The 23,249-nt window shown below is 37.7% G+C and overlaps 1 protein-coding gene across 1 annotated transcript in view; it reads left to right on the forward strand.

Annotated features, from left to right (window-relative positions):
- LOC137212582 (AP-1 complex subunit beta-1-like) overlaps positions 1 to 23,249 on the forward strand; it is a 75,651-nt gene that overhangs the window by 14,682 nt on the left and 37,720 nt on the right. Inside the window, 7 exon segments of the mRNA XM_067716076.1 lie at positions 505 to 610; positions 3,770 to 3,836; positions 3,839 to 3,907; positions 13,752 to 13,942; positions 16,182 to 16,403; positions 16,929 to 17,049; positions 17,182 to 17,277. Coding sequence (XP_067572177.1) covers positions 505 to 610; positions 3,770 to 3,836; positions 3,839 to 3,907; positions 13,752 to 13,942; positions 16,182 to 16,403; positions 16,929 to 17,049; positions 17,182 to 17,277 — 872 coding nt within the window.

A 23,249-nucleotide genomic window follows, 5' to 3' on the forward strand; every position in this document is an offset into this window, starting at 1 on the left:
ACTGGATTAAAGAGTCGGGAGAAACAGTTCTAAGGCCAGCTCTGTCACTCGCTCACTTAGTGACCTTTGAGCCTCAGTTGTTGAGTTGAGAGTAGGTGAATGAGGAGTCTCTTCTGGTTTGAAAACATTGATTTGTGAACCTGTTTGCTGCCTGCATTTATTTTTTTCCCAGGACTTTGAAATTCTGACGGGAGATCATCCCTCAGATGCCGTTCTCTCCCCATCCTAGTAAGATATCATGAGATATCTTTCCTTTTTCCCACTTCTATGCTTCCTGAGATCTGGCTTACACCTTCCTCTCTGGCGATAACCCCAAAATAGCATCCTTATCAATGGGTTGGTTAATATTCTAGGGATTTGAACTGTACCTATCCTATAATTTTTAAATAATCTTATTTCAGTTGCAGCCCTGCCACTGGTCATCTGTTGTGTTACTTGCTATATAGTACAGTGTTCTGCTCTAGTTCTCTGATCCTGTGATCTCACCCGTTTGTTGTCTTTTAGGAGAAATCTTTGAGTTAAAGGCTGAACTCAACAATGAAAAGAAAGAAAAGAGGAAGGAGGCTGTGAAGAAAGTGATTGCTGCTATGACTGTGGGGAAAGATGTTAGGTAAGGGTAATCTCTTCTGCTTTGCTCATTTTAGACTCTTACTCTATGGCTTTTACTGCTTTTTTTGTTTTTTTTTTTGTTTTTTTTTAAGCAGAGGTCTTCTTAGAAGCCCACATGATTTAAATTTATTTATTTATTTATTTATGGCTGTGTTGGGTCTTCCTTTCTGTGTGAGGGCTTTCTCTAGTTGTGGCATGCGGGGGCCACTCTTCACCGCGGTGCGCGGGCCTCTCACTCTCGCGGCCTCTCTTGTTGAGGAGCACAGGTTCCAGACGCGCAGGCTCAGTAGCAGTAGTTGTGACGCATGGGCCCAGTTGCTCCGCGACATGTGGGATCTTCCCAGACCAGGGCTCGAACCCATGTCCCCTGCCTTGGCAGGCAGATTCTCAACCACTGCGCCACCAGGGAAGCCCTACTGCTTTTTATTTAAAGCTATTACAGTCAGAACGTATAAGAATGAGTTTGTCCCACTGGAAACATCAGGAAGTGTAGTTGCTTTTATATTAACTCTGTGACTAAGTTTTTTTTGTTTTTTTTTTTCTTGAGTGAAACGAGCTTGATTTCACTTGCATACAGATCTAGCATAAAACCTCCTGAGAGCTGACACAGTTACAAATCTGTTGCTGAGGTAGTTTTAGAAGATGATAAAAATACACTGAGAAGCAGAAGCCCATGTGTACTTTAATTGGCTCAAGCCAGTGCCCTCAACTTTACAACTCTGCCTTTAATTGCTGAATTCAAGATGAAAATCAGTGGTAACAAAATCCAAAGGGTCTTTTTTGTTTTTCCTCCCTTTTTTCCTGTAATTTAGGAAGGCCATTTGGAAATAAATAAGGATTGTCTGCAGGCCCCTGAGGATTCCCGAGATCCTTTCCATGAAATCCATGAAGTCAAAGCTATTCTTGTAATAATACTTAGGTGTTATTTACCCTTTTCACTGTGTTGACATTTGCATGGCTGGTGCCTTAGTGTGAATTAAGGCAGTGGTGCCAAACTGTAAAAGTAGTCATTGTATTCTTCACCATCATGTGCTTGCAGGAAAAAAGGGCAGTTTCACTTAGGACTGTCCTGCATGAAGCACTAAAAATTTATTTCAGTAAACCTTGAACCTTGAGTTCAGGTCTTTTTAATATTCTGTGTGATGAAATAGGAATTAGGCATAAAGTACTTCTACTGCATAGCAAAGTGTGACGGTTGACTTGAAAAAAAGCCCTTGCACAATTGTTTGACTTGGGAACACCATTTCTTTGTGGAAGAAAGGTTGACAGACAGAACTATAGTTAATCAGACTTCGGTATTTGGGAGACATTTTATAAAAAATGAACAAAGTGAACCTGTCACTTCAAGGGAAAAAATTTGACAGTAGATAAATTTCGACTTTAAAGTAAAAATTAGAGTGTTGGAAAACTTGTATCTCCCATCGTGAGCTTGATAGCTTCCCAATACTTAGAGATTTTTCTGATGAGATTGGTGGTGAAATTAATGACTGTGATTATTTGCTGCTGTATAATGAAATATGCCACCATAGAGAAGATCTGCATAACTCATTGAACCAGTATTTTCCAAATGACCAGTGCATACATCACAAAATTATGCATGGGTAAAATATCCATTCAAAATAAGTGATAAATGAATGGATTTTAATGCAACCAAGTACAGAAAGTTTATTGATATGGTTTCAGATTCCATATTGTACCTAACTTTTAAGAAACTACCATTTGTGGACTAAAAACAAAAAGAAAAACAACCATTTGTCTAGCTTTAATGTATCAAAGAAGAACATCCAGTTATATGAAAAAGCTATTAAAATACTCCTCCATTTTCCAATTTATATACGTGTATGCAAATGGATTTTCTTCTTACACTTCAGCTAAACAACATTCTACAACAGGTTGAATGCAGGAGCATGTGTGAGAATCCAGCCGTTTTTGTTTAAAGTAGACATTAAAGAGATTGGCAAAAATTAAAACAATGTCATCTTAATTTAAGAAAATAAGTAAAATAGGTAGATTTTTACTTTAAAATATTTATGTTAATATGAAATGCATTGATTTTCCTTTTATTAGTTGGGTCAAATGCTGCTGATAAGAAATGGATGAGTGCAAGAATGCCAAGTAAATTGCAGCATCTAGTGGTGGATGTGAGGTGTAGTAACTCAAACATCTGAGAAGGTCCTAAGGCTGATGATGACCTTCCTAATGTCATTAAGAAAAGGGAAGTTTAAATTTAGGTGCATTCTGTGTCAGGCACAGGGACAGATGCTTTTACTTGCAATGTTTTTTATAGTCCTCATACCTTCTGAACTAGAGGTTATTCTGAATTAGAAGTTACTCCATGTTAGAGATCAAGCAGTGTATACTTGGAGAGGCTAACGAATAATCCCAAAGTCATACAGCTAGTGGTAATGTAGCCAGGATCCTAACCTAGGGTCTGAGTCCCAATACCTGTTACTGGTCACTTCCTTCATGGGTGTATATATACAATAGAATCTAAATGTGTACATGGCACACACGTTTAGAACTGTTTCATTTTCTGAAAATGGTTAAAATTTTGAACAAAGGTCCTCATTATCTGAGAACTGTTTTAATAAGGAAGCTAATCAAATAAGTTCCCACTGGTCAGGGATGGAAGAATATGTGCATTAAAAAGCATAACAACTGTAGTGCTTTGAACTGCAAAGAATTGATGTGAAAAATTATGGTTAATTTTTTTGTGTGACAGTGATTTTTTTAAAAAGTTTGTAAAGATACACACTAAAATATTATATAGGAAATGTTTGTGAAGGATTTGTTTAGAAATTGTTTAGAGCAACTAGATGGGGTAGGGACTGGGGGAAGGCAAGTGGGTTGAGGTTGTGTATGAAACAAGATCGGGTATGTATCAATATTTGTTTGCAGCTGGGTGATGGATACATGGGTTCATTAAACTGCTGTCTCTAATCTGAAAATTTTCATAGTAAAAAGTTTTTTAAAAATCTATTTTTAGACATCTTGGGACCATTATTATAAATTCTTTAGTAATTCATTTCTGTGGTAAGTATTATCACTAGTGGACATTTGTGCTCACATCGAATCACTTTTTAAATTAAGGCTGTTTCTTTGTGTTCTGTCCAACAGCCTGGCACCAACATCTGTTCGCTTTCCCTTCCTCTTTTCTCAGCTGTCTCTTTCCAGATGTAGTGAATTGTATGCAGACTGACAACCTGGAACTAAAGAAGCTTGTGTATCTCTCTACTTGATGAACTATGCCAAGAGTCAGCCAGACATGGCCATCATGGCTGTCAACAGCTTTGTGAAGGTAACTTTTTCCCAGGGACTCAAGAACAGTCTCTTCTACCTCAGAAAACCTTTTCAGAAATGTCTCTTGATATGGTTAGTGTCTGCATTGCAAATAAGCAACCTCTGTTCCAAAAGAGGGCCTCTAGAGAAGTATTGGCCATTGAGTAGGAATATTCATGATTTAAGCATTCTGTATGCCAGAGTTTGTCTTCCAGTTCAGACCATATGGTGAGCCTTCTGTCAGCTGGGCTTGGTGCATCCTTGCCAGGTGGGAGAAGAAAGCCAGGTGAAACCTCACTGTTTTATCTTCCAAGGCTGACAAATGTTGGGCATATCATTGTAGTGTCAGTAACCTGGGGTTTTACCTATTTTATCTTTGTAGAAATTATGCTTATGGTTCAGACGTAGTGGAAATTACAGGAGCTGCCTTTTAATTTTGTTTTATTGAATAGGTCTTACAGTAGTTGATTAACTTTTTTGTTATTGTGGAAATTTTCAAACATATTCAGGTTGAGGGAATAGTATAATAAATTCCTAAATATCTACCTTGTAGTTTCAGTAGTTACCAACCTATGGCCAGTTTTGTTTAATTTAACTCTCCATACATGCTTTCCTGACCCCCACCTCCTCTCCTACTGGATGATTTTAAAGCAAATCCCAAACACCGTAAGAATGAAAAACTCATTTAATCAGCTGATCATTAAAGAAAGTCCTTAATATTATTGGATATCCAGTCAGAATTCTCCTGTCATTAGATTTGATGAACACAGTAATAAGGTTGTTCTTATTAGGATTTTTGTTTTTTGTTTTGTTTACTTCCTTTTCCTCTGCCTGGAATTTAGTCTACATTAAAAGCAAAAATCAGACAGCATTTCTAAAATTAGCTTCTATTAAATTGTTTTGGAAAATAAACATGCTTTCTTCCTTCTCATGGAATTTTTGTTCTTTTTCTGTGTTTAGCTACAAGGTACAGGATCATTGTAACATTACATTCTTTCCGTCTGGTGATTCATAGATGGATGATATCATTGGAAAGAATTTAGTTTACATTTTTTGGAAGTTAGCATGTGCATAGGTTTATAATGTTTAAAGAAATTTTTTAATATAGGGCAATTTAAGGGGTGTTCCTTCTTGGTAAGTGTTCTATTTGTACTGTATTTGGAGGCACTTGCTAGGAAAGGAGAACGTATGTTAATCAGGATTTCAGAGGGCCCTCTCTGCTGCTTCGCGCAAGGAACTTATGTTGGGCACAAACCAGCTTCTAGATTCTCCTTTGCTTTCTTGGCTGTAGGCTCCAGATATCCAGCCCTCTTTTGTCCCTGCTTAGTATTTGTGGAGTGGGACATATCTTTCCATTTCCTGATTTGTTGTTGTTGTTTTTGCGGTACGCGGGCCTCTCACTGCTGTGGCCTCTCCCGTTGCAGAGCACAGGCTCAGCGGCCATGGCTCACGGGCCCAGCCGCTCTGTGGCATGTGGGATCTTCCCAGACCGGGGCACGAACCGGTGTCCCCTGCATCGGCAGGCGGACTCTCAACCACTGCGCCACCAGGGAAGCCCAATGTTTTTATTTTTTATTAAAAATTTTTTTAAAGTCTTTTTCCTTATAGGCTATTATAAAATATTGAGTATAGTTCTCTGTGCTATACAGTAGGTCCTTGTTGGTTATCTCTCTTATATATAGTAGTGTATATATGTTAACTTTAGTTAAAACTGACTCTCCGTGAAATACTATTTGAAAGAGAAAAGATAGTTTGAAGTAAAAAAATTCTCACTGTTAAGTCCTAGGTTAACCTCCCTGAGTCTGTTTCCTCTTCTGTAGAGTGAGTGGTACCAACTTAGAGAGTCGTTAGGAGTATTAATTGAGCTCTTGCATAAAAAGCATCTGTGAAAGTGCCTGGCTTATGAGAGTTCATGAAGTGATGGCTGCTACTGCCATGGTTATGAAGTAGACATTAGGCAAAGGTTAACATTATTGCTACAATATTAATTTAAAGGGTTCTGACCCCTTTGATAGCTATACAGGTTCATATGGTAAAATCTTTCTGAGGGAATTAAAGCTAAACTTATTTCCAGACACAGATTTATTAGTCCATTATTTTGAAAGTAAACGTATTCAGAATGAGGAAGCACTTTGGCACGAGAGGAAAATAGCTCCTATGATTTCTTCACAAATAATCAGAGTTTTGAAAATTCTGTCTCACTAAATTGATATTTGCAAGAAAGATACACTTTTGGGTGATAGTGATAATTCTCTAGCTTTTGCCCATGCATTAGGATTTTCCCTCCTTACTGCAGTTTTCCCTTTCTCTCTTAGAGGCATTTTGAGGTATTCCAACTTCAGTTAATGTTTACCCCAGAATCTGCCACTCCAGAGACTCTCTTGACAGCCCTACCACATGTACTTTGCTTTTTGTTTGTGAGCTCAGGTCTCCTAAATCCTTTGGCTCAGCGCCTTAGCCCCTTTGATCTTGTCTTCTGAGCCTTCTGAGTTCTACCATCTCTCTGAGAACTGCCCCTGGGAATGCCCTTCTTCCATTGCTCTGTCCTGTCTGCCAAAGCACAGACTACTGAATTAGTTAAAAAAACAAAACAAAAACAACCCCAGAAACATATTTTCGTCTGTTGAGGGTTTTTCTGCACAAGCAGCATGCTCTCAGAACTTGGCCCGGTATGGCCTTTAGCAACGGTTCTAGTTAAACTGCCAGCTTCTTTTAATATGAACTTATTTTGGAAAGCTGTTTTATGAAAAGTAACATTTTTTTTCCTCAGAAAAAGTATGTATTTTAACCATGTGCTAGCCAGCATGTAGAAGCCACATGAGATTATGTGACAGTGGTTCTCAACTGGGGGCGATTTTGCTTCCTGGGAGACAGTTGGCATTGTCAGGAAACACTTTTGCTTGTCACAACTGATGGGAAGGTTGCTACTGGCATCTAGTAGGTAGAGTTCAAGGATACTTTAAACATCCTGCAGTGCACAGGGAGCCCCCTACAACAACATGAAGGACTAATTTGTTTTAAAAACTGAAGTAATGCCTGACATATAGTAAATGCTTAATAAATGACAGCTATTGAGAAACAGATCTAACGTGACGTACTTTCTGATTATTGTAATTTCTGTTTAGGCTTTAGAAGGTTTGTGGTGGTTTGCTGTCAGTCTGAGATGATAAATGCTGAAAAACTGAAGTCTCTCTAGATCACTTTGTAAATTTGAGAAGGATTTTTGTCAGAATATGTTTGTTGTCCTCGTGGGCAACGTTAAATCATCTCTTAATGACCTCATTTAATTTAGTACTTTAATTATATGAATTCTGTTATCCCTAAACATATATCAATAAATAGAAGAAGAGTTATAAAATTAAAATATTATACAGAAGCAAAATTAGAAATGCGTGATGCTCTTCATGCCCAGCGTCCATAAAGGAGTACCAGAGCTGGTAGAATTTTAGGCATGTATGAGAGTGTCAGTATGTGGTAGGCACTGGGTAAGAATGATGTAGGAGGTAACATGTTCACTCAGTCTGTGTCTGGATGCCCCAAGTAAGTAATGTTGTATTTGGTACTAAAAGATGAGTTGCTGGTAATTTCTGCAGGATCAGAGTGTTGAGTAAGTGGAATCATTGGAGGCTGCTCTGTTATAAGGGCAAGTGCCCATCTCAGTGCTTTTCGGTTTTTAAATTCTTGCAGAGGAAGGAAACAATTTTTGTTTTCCCTTATGATAAACTTTGTGGAGATCTTTTTATGTGTATTCTCACCTTAGGAATTTTAATCATCAGTTTTCATTTTATCAGTTATTACTAACTTAGGTTTTTTTTTTTAAAATCTCATTTTGGGGGCGGGTTTTTAGATTTAGAGAAAAGTTGCAAAGACCATACAGAAAGTTCTCATATACCTATCTTCACACAGTTTTACTTAATGTTAACATCTTACATAACCATGGTACCTTTGTCAAAACTAAGAAATTGGCGTTGGTACATCACTATAAACTGAAGTACAGACTTTTTTTCACCTGTTTCAACACAAATATCCTTTTGCTATTCCAGGATTCAATCCAGCATACCAAATTGCATTTAATCACTTCCTTTTATAAAGAGTTGACTCACTCTTTATGAAAGTATCTCAAAAACAGAAAAGTGCTTTGTAACTGTGAACTTTCTTTTTTTTTTCGCTCCAGTACTAACACATGAGGGTTAAAACTCAGGCTCTGCAACCAACCAGACTTGGATTTGTATCCTAGTCTGCCATTCTTAGCTTGGTGGTCTCCCTAAACATCTCAGTATCCTCGTCTACAAAATGGAGATTATAAACAGTGCCTCTATCATTGGAACGTTGTGAAAAATAAAAGAGGGCTTGCAAAGCACTTAATAGTGAACCTGGTATAGAGTAAGCCCTTAATAACAACAAAGGTTTCTTTATTGTATAGTGATCGTAGTGCTGGTTATTAGTGATTTTAGAAGGGTTAATATTTCAACGGCGAATTCATTTTTTAAAGGTATTTAATTCTTTCTTTAAATAAAGCTGTTTTTATTATTTTTTATAATTTTATTTATTTATTTTTCACTGTGTTGTGTCTTCGTTGCTGTGTGCGGGCTTTCTCTAGTTGCAGTGAGCAGGGGCTACTCTTCCTTGCGGTGTGCGGGTTTCTCATTGCATTGGCTTCTCTTGTTGCAGAGCCCGGGCTCTGGTCTCACGGGTTTCAGTAGTTATGGCACGCAGGCTCTAGAGCGTAGGCTCAGTAGTTGTGTCACACAGGCTTAGTTGTTCCGCGGCATGTGGGACCTTCCCGGACCAGGGGTCAAACCCATGTCCCCTGCATTGGCAGGAGGATTCTTAACCACTGTGTCACCAGGGAAGTCCCAGAGATATTTAATTCTTTTGTATACATTATTTAAAGCCAGACATTATTTTTTAGGGTGATTCTGAGGGCAGCTTATCTACAAATGAAGTAAATCTATTTACAGTATTACTTAACACATCATTGCAGGATTACTTTTAAAAGATAATTGTTCAAGGATATGCCTAAAGCAGTTTTCGTAGGCAGCTTCCTGAAAACTGGATCTGTTGTACATAGTAATTCAGTAGTGTACCGAAAGATCACGGCTTATTCATTTCTCAAGACTCTAATTTGGCAGGGGATCTCAAGGCTCTGATTTGGCAGGGGATTACTTACTCTCAAAAGGGAGATAATGGTGTAATAATAAATTTTTTGTTTTGTTCATTTTGCAGCATGCTTTCGTGTGATTTTAGGGCTGGTGGGCCAAGTAACTCTTGGCTTCTTAGGAGTGCCTTTTGTCCATTTGTAGATATTTATTTGTAGTGTTTTAGCTTTGTGAATATTCGCATTTCATCAAAACACATCTTAAGCTACTTATGTAAGCCCCTTAACTAAGTAATGAGTTTTATTGAGTCTAATTTTTAAATCTTACTTGTTACCAGATATTCAGACTCTCTTGCTGTTAACGGTATGTGTTGACTCCACTAGGTAGATGTGTTCACTTAGCTTCCTCATTCTGGGAAAGAAGATGGGGAAAAAAACGGAACATTGCAGAATGTCATATGTAGTCAGCATATTATTAGTTGGCAGTCTGGACAGTGTCTTGGATTAAAGCATGACTGTAAAATTAACTGGTACCGTATAGTCATTGTATTCTTTTTTTTTTTAACAATGCATTTTAAAATTTTTATTTATATATTTATATTGGCTGCGTTAGGTCTTCGTTGCTGCACGCAGGCTTTCTCTAGTTGCGGCGGGCGGGGGCTACTCTGTTGCAGTGCGTGGGCTTCTCATTGCAGTGGCTTCTCTTTTTTTTTTTTTATTAATTAATTTATTTTTGCTGTGTTGGGTCTTTGTTTCTGTGCGAGGGCTTTTTCTAGTTGTGGCAAGTGGGGGCCACTCTTCATCGTGGTGCGCGGGCCTCTCACCATTGTGGCCTCTCCTGTTGCAGAGCACAAGCTCCAGACGTGCAGGCTCAGTAGTTGTGGTTCACGGGCCCAGTTGCCCCGCGGCATGTGGGATCCTCCCAGACCAGGGCTCGAACCCGTGTCCCCTGCATTAGCAGGCAGACTCCCAACCACTGCGCCACCAGGGAAGCCCCAGGCCTTGAGTTTGTATTCAAGCATTTTACCTTTCCAGCTTTGTTGGCTAAGCAGGTCACTGAATTTCTCTAATCCTATTTATAAATTCATTTTTAAAGCCTATTTCCTTATCTGTAATAGGTGGATTTTGATAGCAACTACCTTAGAGTTGCTGGGAAGGTAAATGTCATAGTAAGTGTTCAGTAAGTTTTAGCTATTATTGTCTTTTATCTCTTTGTCCAATTCTATTAGGTGTAGTATAAAGTAAGTCAAAACACAAATTGCTTACGTTAAAAAAAAATTCAGCAGACTCCAAGGGTCCACAACAAACTGTCAAATTGAAGGGAAGTCTGCAGTTAAGGCAGAGAAAAATTTGTCTAGTATTGAGTGTGATTTTACACACACACGTGCACGCATACTTCTGTATGTATATATATGTTTGTGTTTAATATCTGTAAAGTATACATATTATGTTAGGTTTACAGGGGGTAGGGGTGGTATGGGGAGGAGGAATGTTTCATTGCAGTCTTCCAAAGAACAGAATTTACCATAATTGGAAGGCAAGATGAATTAAAAAAAAATTTCTTTTGATGCTATGGGATATGTTCCTTTATAGCCTAGATGCCAGCTCTTTGTAAATCAACCAATGTGCTGAGAAAACTCACTTAAACCCTATTTATAAATCCATTTTTAAAGCAAAACTTCCTTTAGAAACCCCTTTCTTTCTTGGGAACTCCAGTTTTTCTGAGATTATAATTAAAAGGCCATTGTTCTTTTCATGGCAGTGTTTCCTAAAAGAACTGCCAGTTTTCTAGGGGGGAAAATGTTATGCATGTTAGTCTTAGTTCACATTCAAAGTGATGGTACAAGAGAAAGAGACATAACCTTTGTTTTAATACACTAGTAAACCAGGGCAGTTACTGCAAGAGTCAGATTTTTTCTTTTGATAATGAATTATTGTTTGGAGAAGGCTCTCTGGGAAGAGGAAGTAAATCATGTTTCAATCCATTATTTTTAAAGTTTATTTTTACAAACAGATAATATATGTACTACATTCTATACAAAATTCCAAAGAAACACAGAGACAGGTGAGTTGTCCTGTATACCCCAGCTACCCAGCTGCTGTCTTGAAGTCAGTCTTTGCCTGCTTGAGATTCGATGCTCATTTTAAATTTCCATTAGAGTGAGAGAAGCATGGCTTACTGACCAGGAGAACTCTAAGCGGCTCTTTATGGGCCCACCTCAGTATATTTCTGAAAACTTAGCAGTATGAAAGTGAAGATTAGGAGATGAAAGCGGAAAGGTAGAATAGAAGGAATTTTAGAGGAATAGCAGTAGAGTTTTGTTATTGGGGGTGTATCTCCTCTGGTCAGTCATTGGTGCAGTGACCATTTGGCAGTGATCTTTTTTCCCCATGCAGACTTTTCTGAACATAATCATATAATCTGATCTCTCTGGATCTTTTAATTAGATTTACTTTTCCCTGTTTCTTTTCTTGTTTTCATGTGATAATTGAAAATTGCCTGTTTTACCACCAGAACATATACTTCATTAGCTGCATTATATACGTGGTTTAATTTCCAGTTACCTGTGATGTTAGCAGAGGAGTTCTAATTGTTCATTCTGTTCAACATTTCCTGTTAACAGACCTCATATTTAGTTTTTTTTAACATTAAAAAAATTTGACTGGCAGAAATGGTAAGTTGTGACAGGACATTTGTTTTGGACGAACTGGTAACCAAGAGTGGGCATGTGTTGGCAGCAAGAGAGGAAAACAGGCATTTGTTCTTCCAGTGTGACATTTTGATCCTTTATCCTGTAATCCAGTGTATTAAGTGTATTATACAGGGGAAACACAGTACCTTTTCCTTGCATGTAAAGCACTGAGATGATGGAGATTATTGTTTCACTTTTCATGCTTTTTAATTTTTACTAAAGGCCATGCTTGATGGTGTGGTTGGCAAAGAAAAATTAAGTCAGGAAAGAACCTCATGCATGCTATCATGTGATAGGTGAACTAGATAATCCTTCTCGATTTGTCTTAATAACAATAAAATATTATATCCATAATCATACTTACCAAGTGAACCTTTGATTTTTTTTCATCTTGGAATTTTTTGTCCTGATCACTAAGTTATAACTGAAAGTGATTCCATTTGTGGCATCATTATCTTAGTTAATGGATACTGTCATGAATGTATTATTTGATTTAAAAAGCCATATTCTCTAGAATTTATCTTCTAGGTAAAATCATATACTGGGATAATCTGCAGAGTACCCAAGTGATATGGATATTAAAATCAATAGCTAAACTGTAACCATTATGTTTCTTCTCTTGCTAGCAAAAGGATAATCATACAACTCTTAGTTTCTCAAGCTTTTAACAGGGACTTCAGTCAGAACTAAAAATGAGTTGACATTTTTGAGAATCTTTTCAATATACATAATTAATGAAGCTGCTACCTATTGCATCTCATTTATGCTTACAGAATATTTATATATAGCCTTACTGTGCTAATATTTAGCGACAGCTGAGAGCCTCACTGCAAAATGTGGTTTTAAATTCGTTTGTAGAGAGCTATAGTTTTTTGTCTGTTTTGTTTATTTTTGGGTGTTTTTATAATCTTAAAATTACTTTAATCATTCATTGGTTTTAGGTTTCTTAGTTAAATTAGACATAATCTGTAATTTTGATAAAGTGTCCACTTTTTTTTCTTGCAGCTAGTAGGGATTTCTGGGTCTATTAAGTCAGGATACAAGTGTACTTTCTTATATTTGGTAGCAATTTTTCATTTATCATACTTCCTGAGTTAAGGATACATTTGAGGTACCATATTTCATTGATTCTAAGATGCATTATTATTTCCTCTATTACGTAGAAAGAAAAATACCTCCTATTAAACTGAGATGCCATTGATTATTAAATATATCCCAACTTCAGAGATGTTAATATGAAAAACTGTGCAACTTAGTCTTGATGAATTATGGTAATATTGCCACCTTAACTTTGTATAAGGCTTTGCAGAAAGCACTTATACATAAGTCATCTGATTTTATCCTCAAACTAAAGCTAATCTGTGAGGTGGATTAAATTATCCCATTTTCACATGAGGAAATTGAATTTCATGGAGATTCTGTGCTTTCCTAACATCATGTTACAGTGAACTATGGTTTCAAGGTCACATTTTCTTACTCTGAGACTTAAGGTGTGATTGACACCTGAAGTATCACCTCCCCACCCCCCAGTACATGCACGCCCATACACCTATAAAATTGTTTGGCCTAGATTTTTCTTTCCGTTGCCTAATGTATATGTTTCATATTTAAACTTCACTGTTTTGTGTTTTTTGTCATGTTTTGGCTGCGAGGCATGTGGGATCTTAGTTCTCCAACCAGGGATCGAACCCATGCCCCCCTTCAGTGGAAGCACGAGTCTTAACCACTGGACCGCCAGGGAAGTCCCTAACCTTCACTTCTTTTACAGTTGTTCATGTGTCTTAATTCTACTGATAGTGTTGACTACTATTAAAATTATTATTGTTTTAATAGTAAATCATGAGGGACTCTCTGCTAATATGTGAATTGTTTTAATTCTGTGTTGCCTGACCATGAGGAAGCTATATATGCCATCATTGGTGGTTTATTATACATTTTGAAAGCAGTATATCTCTTTCTAGCTGACTGCATAAAATGTTCAGGAACGGTTATGGGTTGAGATCTATGAAGTGATCCAGAGAAATAGTTGTACTGTTCTTGACAAATCAAGGTCATATCTGCTTCTTTCCCAGGTGGTGGCTAATGCTGTAGCAGCATTATCTGAAATCAGTGAATCTCACCCAAACAGCAACTTACTCGATCTGAATCCACAGAACGTTAATAAGCTACTGACAGCCCTGAATGAGTGTACCGAACGGGGCCAGATTTTCATCCTGGACTGCCTGTCTAATTACAACCCTAAAGATGACCGGGAGGCTCAGAGGTCAGTCTGTTTTTCTGGATAGTATCTAGGAGTCTTGCCCGGTTCAATAATTTCTAGTAAGTCTGTATTAGAATAAGGGTCTGTTACGTTGGGAAAAGCAGTGGCTTATGGGATATATATTGCTATCCTGTGGTATTTTCTCAATGTATTTAGGAACATTTTAGGTGGTAGAGTAAACCATGCAAAAAATAGCTCTTCCTAAGAGGAGATGTGTATTTTTCATTTCTTCTTTGAACAGTATAGTTACAACCCTCTGAAAAACTCTCCCTCATCATGGTCTCACATCTCCCATACAGCAATTCCTAGCCATTTGGCAAACAAAGGTTTTTTGAGTGTCTCTCACTGTAGTGACAAAATTTTCGTTCTTTTAGATACATAGTAAGTGGCTTGATACTAGTTATTGAGCTGCCTTATACCTATAATTAGTACTAGAGAAACTGTGTTGGAGCCAGCAAAATGTATGATGTCTTCCGTTAGATATAGGAATCTCATCAGTCTGAATTTGGAGAAGATTTTGGAAGGCACACCTGGACTGTTCTGCTCAGCTCTACCACTTTAGTGTTGCAGATTTTCTTTGACTATCAGATACTGACTAAATTTCATATACACATACATACATTTTAGTTTACAGAATTGGAGGTATCATCAGTTTTTATTGAGCATTTTGTGTATATAGGCACTGTACTGGGCAAAATAATTCTGAAGAATTGTTGGCTCTTCATTTCATTTTATTTTATTTATTTATTTATTTATTTTTGCGGTACGTGGGCCTCTCATCGCTGTGGCCTCTCCCGTTGCGGAGCGCAGGCTCAGCGGCCATGGCTCACGGACCCAGCCGCTCTGCGGCATGTGGGATCTTCCCGGACTGGGGCACGAACCCGTGTCCTCTGCATCGGTAGGCAGACTCTCAACCACTGCGCCACCAGGGAAGCCCTGGCTCTTCATTTTAATTATGATAGATAGGAACCTTCCTTGCCCGGCTAAAGCTTGAGCTACTATAATGTAAGTGCTCTTCACTTGTCTGGGAAATTGTTCCCTCTGGATTTAACCAAAGCTCACCCTGATAGTTTCTTTCCATCACTGAAAGTACAAATATCTTCTGGAAAGAACTTTACATACAATTTTATTTTCTCTTGGTCATTGACATCTCACACTTACTCATTCACTCAGCAAATATTTATTGAGCCTGTGCTGTATGCCAGGCATTGTTCTAGGCTCTGAGGATATAGCAGTGGACAGACAAAAATCATAGCTCTTATGGAACACTTATTCTGAGGGATAGGGCAGAAGTATATATAATATGTATACGTAATACAGCATATAATAGGTCAGATGATGATAAGTGCTAACAAGAAAGATAAAGTAAGGAGGAGATCTAACAAATGCTGGGTGGTCAGGAAAGGTCTCCCTGAGAAGGTAGCATTTGTATAAATACCTAAAGGAGGTCAGGGAGTCAGCCAAGTAGATACAGGAGGAAGGGAGAAATACACAGCTTACTTACCTTGTGTCCTTAACTGAGTCAGCTAGCCACTCACGTTGCCTAAGAGCTATCAAAATTAGGTTAATTTCTGAAGAACCCTCAATGGATAACTAAATATTCTATATTTTATGAGACATTTAAGTGTAGGTGGCAGGGACTAGGAGAAGGGGATGAGGTTGAGAGAGTATTGCAGTGGTGGTGTGTTGTTAAAAACAAACAAACAAACAAACACCCTTCCCGAGATTCCCTTATTATGCTGAATGCAAGAGGTTGGGTGGTTTTCCCTGTCACCTCATCTCCTTCTGCATCTTACAGTGAAACTTCAGCCACAGTTGGTCGATATCGCTCACTATGAAATAACTCTCAGAATGCTTAATTTGACTTCCTATAGGCTGAGGAGAAATGGGCTGTGAGGCAGGGAGCCCTTACATAATATGGGGAGACAGAGAGGACTATAAAATAGGAAGGTAAATGGTGTGAGCTTCAGGTGTTTGGGGTATTGGCTAGTTCCCTTCCAGTTTGAACATCCCTTATTGCTGGTTTCCTAAAGTCTTCTGATATCCCTGCTGTGTTTGTAGTTTGCTGGGATTGAGGCGTCCACAGTGTTGGATCCCAAATTTACCTATGTATGGAGTTTTGACTTTTCTAACTGATTTTCTAATTTCTGAGCCATGGGAACCTCTGACAACATTACCTTATAGATTGGATTGAGCAAAGAAATTATAATTTAAGGCACTAATTTTCATTTTCTGTCCTCAGTATCTGTGAGCGGGTAACTCCTTGGCTATCTCACGCCAACTCAGCAGTGGTGCTTTCAGCAGTTAAAGTCCTAATGAAATTTCTAGAGTTGTTACCCAAGGACTCTGACTACTACAATATGCTGCTGAAGAAGTTGGCCCCTCCACTTGTCACTTTGCTGTCTGGGGAGCCAGAGGTGCAGTACATCGCCCTGAGGAACATCAACCTGATCGTCCAGAAAAGGTTGGGAAAAAATGAATTGGTGATTAAAGTGTTTGTAATTTTGAATTAAACTTAATAACATCATTATTAAAGAGGACTGTGTTAAAACTCTGTTTAATGTATGGAAATGAAAATACTGTATGGTAGAGCAACTTGCCCAGGGTCAGGAGGCTAACAGTTGATTTTAGAGTGTTCCTACAATGAATGCCTGGTGTTGCTCTACAATTTAGTTTCTTTTCTGAAGGAACTCTTAGTTGTATGATAGCTAGTGTCTGCTTAATATGGTTCAGGCTGTAATTTAGATCAGGTTGTTGTTCTTCCAGTGGTTCTTCTTGGCAATATATACTTTACTCCTTAAAAAGGATAAAAATAGTCTGCCAGATGGATCTGGTTAGAGGGGTGTAGAGGAAGTTTGTGAGTTTTTTTTCCCTGGAGTGGAGTGTGTGAATGGAGAGCAGAGAAGCACAGGTTAGGTATTAATGCAGACTCAGAAGGATATATCAATATATGCCTCACCTTCCTATCTTCTGTTTCTGTGTACCACAGGCCTGAAATCTTGAAGCAGGAGATCAAAGTTTTCTTTGTGAAGTACAATGATCCCATCTATGTGAAACTAGAGAAATTGGACATCATGATTCGTTTGGCATCCCAAGCTAACATTGCTCAGGTCAGACTTAAAGTAGATTCAAGTTAAGATCTAATAACTTAGATCTTAAGATCTGGCCTTCAGAAAAACCTAGGCCATGAAATTGCTGTTGGAGAATCCTTAATGATTGTTCACTTCATGGATTTTTAACAGGTTCTGGCAGAACTGAAGGAATATGCCACAGAGGTGGATGTCGACTTCGTGCGCAGAGCTGTGCGGGCCATTGGACGGTGTGCCATCAAGGTGGAGGCAAGTGTCCTGTGGTAGTTGTGATCATGTTGTGGCACTCTGGGTATTCTCTTCACCTCTTTCCTTACATTTTTAAGTTTATCAAAATAATAAAGCACGTTGCTAAAATATTAAAGAATTTTTAATGAAAAACAGCTGTCCCTGGTCCCTCTCTTTCCCGAGGGAATCATGTTTAACTCTATTCCTAGTTTTAGTTATTTTGATTACTTCCATATCTCTAATATCCTTATGCTACTATTTATTGATTTACCAATTGTAGACATTGTCTATTAACTTTCCGCTATGAGAGAGGCAACTTGGTTCATATACTCCATCACTCCTACTTCTACCCTTCTGTATAGATCCCCTGTATAGTTATATCATGAGGTTTTTGTTCCTATATTATCTTTGTAAATTGAGATAATATACCTTTGTTTCTTGTTCTATCAACTAGAGTCTTGCAAAGCTTGCTGTGCGTATTATGCCTATAAATATGTAGAGCCTACACAATCAAATGATTGCGTTTTCTTTCTTATGAAGGCTTTTGTTTTTTCTGTAGTTTATAATGGCCTTTGTCTTTTTTTTTTAATTTCATTGTGCCTTCATTGCACTCCTATCTTCTTCCAGCTTTTCAAGCATAATATCAAATTAATAAAACTTTTCTTTTGTTCTAGACCCTTCTCTCTTCCAGTCCTCTGTCCTTCCAGTCCTTACTCCAGTCTGGGTGGTTGCTTTCTTGTCTTCTGCACAGCCGTCTTTCCATACAACCTCCCTTCATTGCTGTTTCTTGTTATGGGTACTTTTTCATAGCATTCCGTTTTTTGTGGTTGCAATAGTTTCTTAAATCTCTTGTGATGTGAATTACAGTTTTCGGTTTTGTTTCTGCAGTTTGAATTTAATTATCTGGAGTATTTTATGGTGATGGTTGCATGTCTATATATGATTTTTTAATTGAAGTGTATACCATACTTACAGTAAATTGCTGCCTATTTATATTAAAAATGAGATGACAGAAAAGTTGTCAGGACTTCTGTGCACATAGGCAGAACTGTTGACTAGCAGGTTTCTGCTTTAGGGCAGGGAGTTGATCTTTACTTGGAAGTCCTCTTGAAGAGCTTCTCTGTGGTCTTATAGGGCAGATTGGTTCTAGCTTGGTTGCAGCCTTCCAGTAGGTATTAAGGGCTACAACTTACGATGCACTGCTTCATCAGTCACCAAGCCTGTATTGTTTTTCCTCATTCAGAAGTTTGTTGCAATTAATGATGGCTTCTGTGCACAACGATATTGTGGATTCAGAGCTCCATATTTGTTCTTACTACTTGACTATGTGCAATTCTGCTTTTTTTCTTTTGGCATTTTATTTAATTATTTATTTATTTATTGGCTGTGTTGGGTCTTCATTGCTGTGTGTGGGCTTTCTCTAGTCACGGCGAGTGGGGGCTACTCTTCATTGAGGTGCATGGGGGCTTCTCATTTCGGTGGCTTCTCTTGTGGCAGAGCACGGGCTCTAGGCGCACGAGCCTCAGTAGTTGCAGCACGTGGCCTCAGTAGTTGTGGCTTTTGGGCTCTAGAGCACAGGCTCAGTAGTTGTGGTGCACAGGCTTATTTGCTTCGCCGTACGTGGGATCTTCCTGGACCAGGGCTCCAACCCGTGTCCCCTGCATTGGCAGGCAGATTCTTAACCACTGCACCACCAGGGAAGTCCCTACAGTTCTACTTTGAGTCAGATTGGACCATATGATTTCACAAGGATGGTTACTAAAATAATTTGTACAGTATGACCAGTGCTTCACAGGAACAGAAGGAAACAGATGCTGTGTCAGAGAAGTGTCTCTGAAAGCCAAATTCCTAATTGGCCTTCCTTGTTTTTATTTACTGAATGCTGCTTCATATAGTTACCACTGATAAATCATTTAGTAGACTAGTTGTTATAGCAAGAAGTTAATTAATCCTGGTTTCTACTTCTGGTTCTGCCAGTTCAGTTGTTTCACATACTTAATATATACTTCTGTTGCTCCATTTGAGAAATGGGAAAATCTGTTTATTGGATCTTGATGTGTTACATCTTTTTTTTTTTTTACTCCCACACTTCTTAACTTACCACCACTACTTAACTTTTTCCTTTTTCTTTTCTCATTGTGGAATAGCCACCTGCTTATGGTATTAATGCAGACAATTTTCAGAGCTATTTTGGTAGCAGAAGAGTCATTTTGTGCTTTTCACTGCCAGAATGTCATTGTCTTACTAACCTCTCTGACAGTGCTCTTGCAAAGAGTCTCATTCCAAAGTTAGAGAGATTTTTCTATCCCTGGAATTACTAGAAAGTGTTCTCAAAGCATCTAGATTCCTAGCGGCTGTTAGTACCGTCTGTTGTGACTAAATGGAAAAGTTATCCATCATCTTCTGGAAGAGATGAACTTCTGGTGGCTCTCACTACTTCCTTTGATTCAGGGTGCCCTGGTGGGAATATGAGTGTGTGAGGAATGAACTTCCTTTGGAAGCTTAAGATCAGCCTTCAAGAATCCTGCCTTTTAGATAGTGTTCTCTTATCTCCAGTTAACCTGGATTTGCCTAAGAACTTTTCTTAGAACTGGTTAAATCATGAAAGTTATTAGTTGGAAAGAGTTGCCTAGTCCAGACACAGTTATTGGGGCAGGAGAGGCAGTGATTGCCTGTTTTTACCTAACCTATCCATGGGACAAGGGCAAGAACCAGCGAGGGAATTGTAATAGCCTTTCTCTGTAGCTTCCAGACTGAGCTGCTGCTGTTCTCTCAGGGCACCTGACCCTTTTTTAATGTGTAGTTGGTTTCAAAGATATGACAGATGAGAAAAAAAGAATTTTAGTTTAGTGCTTAGCTAAGATAACAGGGCCTATTGTAAAATTTGGGTGTTAAGAGTTGGAGTCGTTTTTTATCATGACTGTAAGTACAGGTGTTTCCTTGTTGCTTTAAGTATCCTGAGGTGAAAAAAATGTATAATTTTATCCTATTAAGTTGGTTAGGTTAAAGATTAAGCATAAGCCATTGAGTCAATAAGTAACACTGAAAAAGCAATTTCATAGTACTGTTTTTTCAGTAACTTTTGCCTATTCTTTTTTGTTTCGTTGTTTTTTTTAATAGATTTTACTCTCCACCCCACCTCCAGCTTTATTGAGGTATGATTGACAGATTTAAAGCTATATATATTACAGTGTATATCTGTTTCTTTAAGGAGGAAATAAACTCCTGCCCTCCTTTTCTTACAAATAAAATGATTTGGTTGGGAGATTTATTTATATGTTTGGTTTTGTTTGAGAGAGATTAAGTCACTAAGTTAAGGTATTCCTCACTTCCCACTCTTCTGTTCTTTGGTGTTTACCATTTCTCAGTTTTGTAGCTCAAGATAAGGTACTGACTTATGTCTTATGCAAACAAAAAGCATATGTATTTACTACATAAAATCATTTTAAAAAGACAAGTTAAAAGTAGAACACTCTGCTTTCTCCTATCCCTGTTCTACCCTTCCAGAGATGATGTGGACATGATTTTAAGTCTTTGTTTACATAGTCCTCCATAAACAGGTGTGTTTTTTACAAAAACGAGATCATTCTACAAATGCTATTTACTTATGTTTTGTAGTCTGCTTTTTTTGCTTATTATACATGGACATTTTCCCATGTTACTGATAATATTTTACATCATTTTTAGTGGTTTGTAGACATACTGTGTGATTGCTTCATAATTATTTAGGCTTTCCCTTCCTGTATGGACCTTAAAGTTGTTTCTGCTCTTTTTCCAAATAATGGTTATAAGGAGGATCCTTGTAGCTAAATCTTTGATCTCTAGTTGAGGTGACATTTTTTTCATTACGCTTAGCCATTTGGAATTGCTTTTTCATGGCATGTGTATCTTTTTTCAATGTGTTATCTTTTCCACATTGATTTTTTAAAGTTTTTTTATAATTAAAGGTACTAGTTCATTTAATACCCCTTCATTTCATTAATAGTTATTTTCCCAATTATTTTCCTTTTGATTTCATTTGACTTCTTGATGCATAGGAGTTCGCATTTCCTTATGTAGTGAGTTCTATCCATTTTCTCTCAATGGTATCTTTTTTAAAAAAATAATAAATTTATTTATTTATTTATTTTGGGCTGCATTGGGTCTTCGTTGCTGTGTGTGGGCTTTCTCTAGTTGCGGAGAGCGGGGGCAACTCTTCGTCGCGGTGCGCGGGCTTCTTCTTGTGGTGGCTTCTCTTGTTGCGGAGCATAGGCTCTAGGTGCTCGCTCGGGCTTCAGTAGTTGTGGCATGCAGGCTCAGTAGTTTTGGCTCGTGGGCTCTAGAGCACAGGCTCAGTAGTTATGGTCATGGGCTTAGTTGCTCTGTGGCATGTGGTATCTTCCTGGACCAGAGCTCGAACCCGTGTCCGCTGCATTGGCAGGCGGATTCTTAACCACTGAGCCACCAGGGAAGTCCCTCTCCCAATGATATCTTTAGTGGACCACCTAGAAAATTGTGCTTCACTTCAAAGTTATATAAAATTCACTTTTATTTTCTACTTTAATGGCAATGGTTTGGTTAAAGATAAGAGTGTGGGGATCAAACACCAGAACAATTCATGCTTTCCTTACTGTTATGAAATGTTGCCTTTATCATATACTAGATTTTATATGTCTATGCCTTTCTCTGTTTCTGCACTTACTTTGTATATACAATGATTGGATATTTACTTTTGTTCCTCTGCCATACTGCTTTAATGGTGTTTTTAAAATTTAATCAAAAGCAATATAGGTGAGATGACAATTTGCTTGAAAATTACTATCCTAGACTTAATTGTTTTTGAATATTGATGCATCATGGGAGATGACCTTTTGTTTATCTTTATTATAATAATGAAACTAAGGGTTCAGTAAATGTTAGCTTTCTATCAAGCCTTATGCTGAGTACGTTATTTGTACTATCTAATTTGATAATTTAACCCTTACATGCTTTATAATTTATCATAACTTTTATATTTAAAATTTCCCAACTGTTTTGCTGTTGTAATAACAGCACAGGAAATAACTAGTTGAAAATGAATAAAATAGAATTCAAAAATGGGAAAACTACAATAATAAAAGAGAACAGAATCATCATATATATGACCTCATATAAATAACCTCAAGATGCAATTTTGTTTTCGTTTTATTGCTTGGAATGGTTTAAATCATAGTACCTTTAAAAGATTTTATTACAGAAATTTTTAGGTATACACTAAGGTAAAATTGATTAATGAGCTCTCATATACCCACCATCCATCTTGAACAAATATCAACACATTGCTGTTCCCATTTGATCTTCTCCCTCTCCCTCCCCCTTCAAGGGAGTGGGTTACTGTTACATTTTAATGCAGATCTCAGATATGATCTTATTAGAGTAGTCCAATGTGTATATCTAATAGATAAGGTCCTCTAAAAAAAAATTGTCATGATATCGTTACCGTACTCAACAAACAGTAACTCTTAATCTCATTAAATACCTAGTCCATGTTCAGTTTTCCCTAATTGTGTCTAAATGTCTTCTTACAGTTGCCTTGTTCAAATCAAAATCTAAACGAGAGCTAGCTATACATTGCATTTGGTTAATATGTCTCTTAAGTCTTTACTTATTTATTTGGGTGCCATTTGTTGAAAGGACTAGATCATTAGGCTTGTAGAATTTTCCAGAGTCTAGATTTGGCTGATAGTATTTTAGTGATGTTGTTTATCTCATTCCTTCATCCCCTTTAGAAAATTAAATCCAGAGGCTTGGTAATATTCATATTCAGTGTTTTTGGCAAGAATACCTCTTAGATGCTGCTGTGAAATTCCTATTGCATCTTATCAGGAGGCATATAATGGAATGACCCATCATAATACATTGTGATATATGATAAATCAGTCCTTGGTTTTTAGGATCTCTCTTCTGGAACCCTTCTTTTAAAAACTATGACTTATTGTTTCTATACATTAGTTTTGTCACTTGTATTCTTCCAT

Source organism: Pseudorca crassidens, chromosome 19, assembly GCF_039906515.1.
Source record: "Pseudorca crassidens isolate mPseCra1 chromosome 19, mPseCra1.hap1, whole genome shotgun sequence".
In the NCBI taxonomy this organism is placed as follows: Eukaryota; Metazoa; Chordata; class Mammalia; order Artiodactyla; family Delphinidae; genus Pseudorca; species Pseudorca crassidens.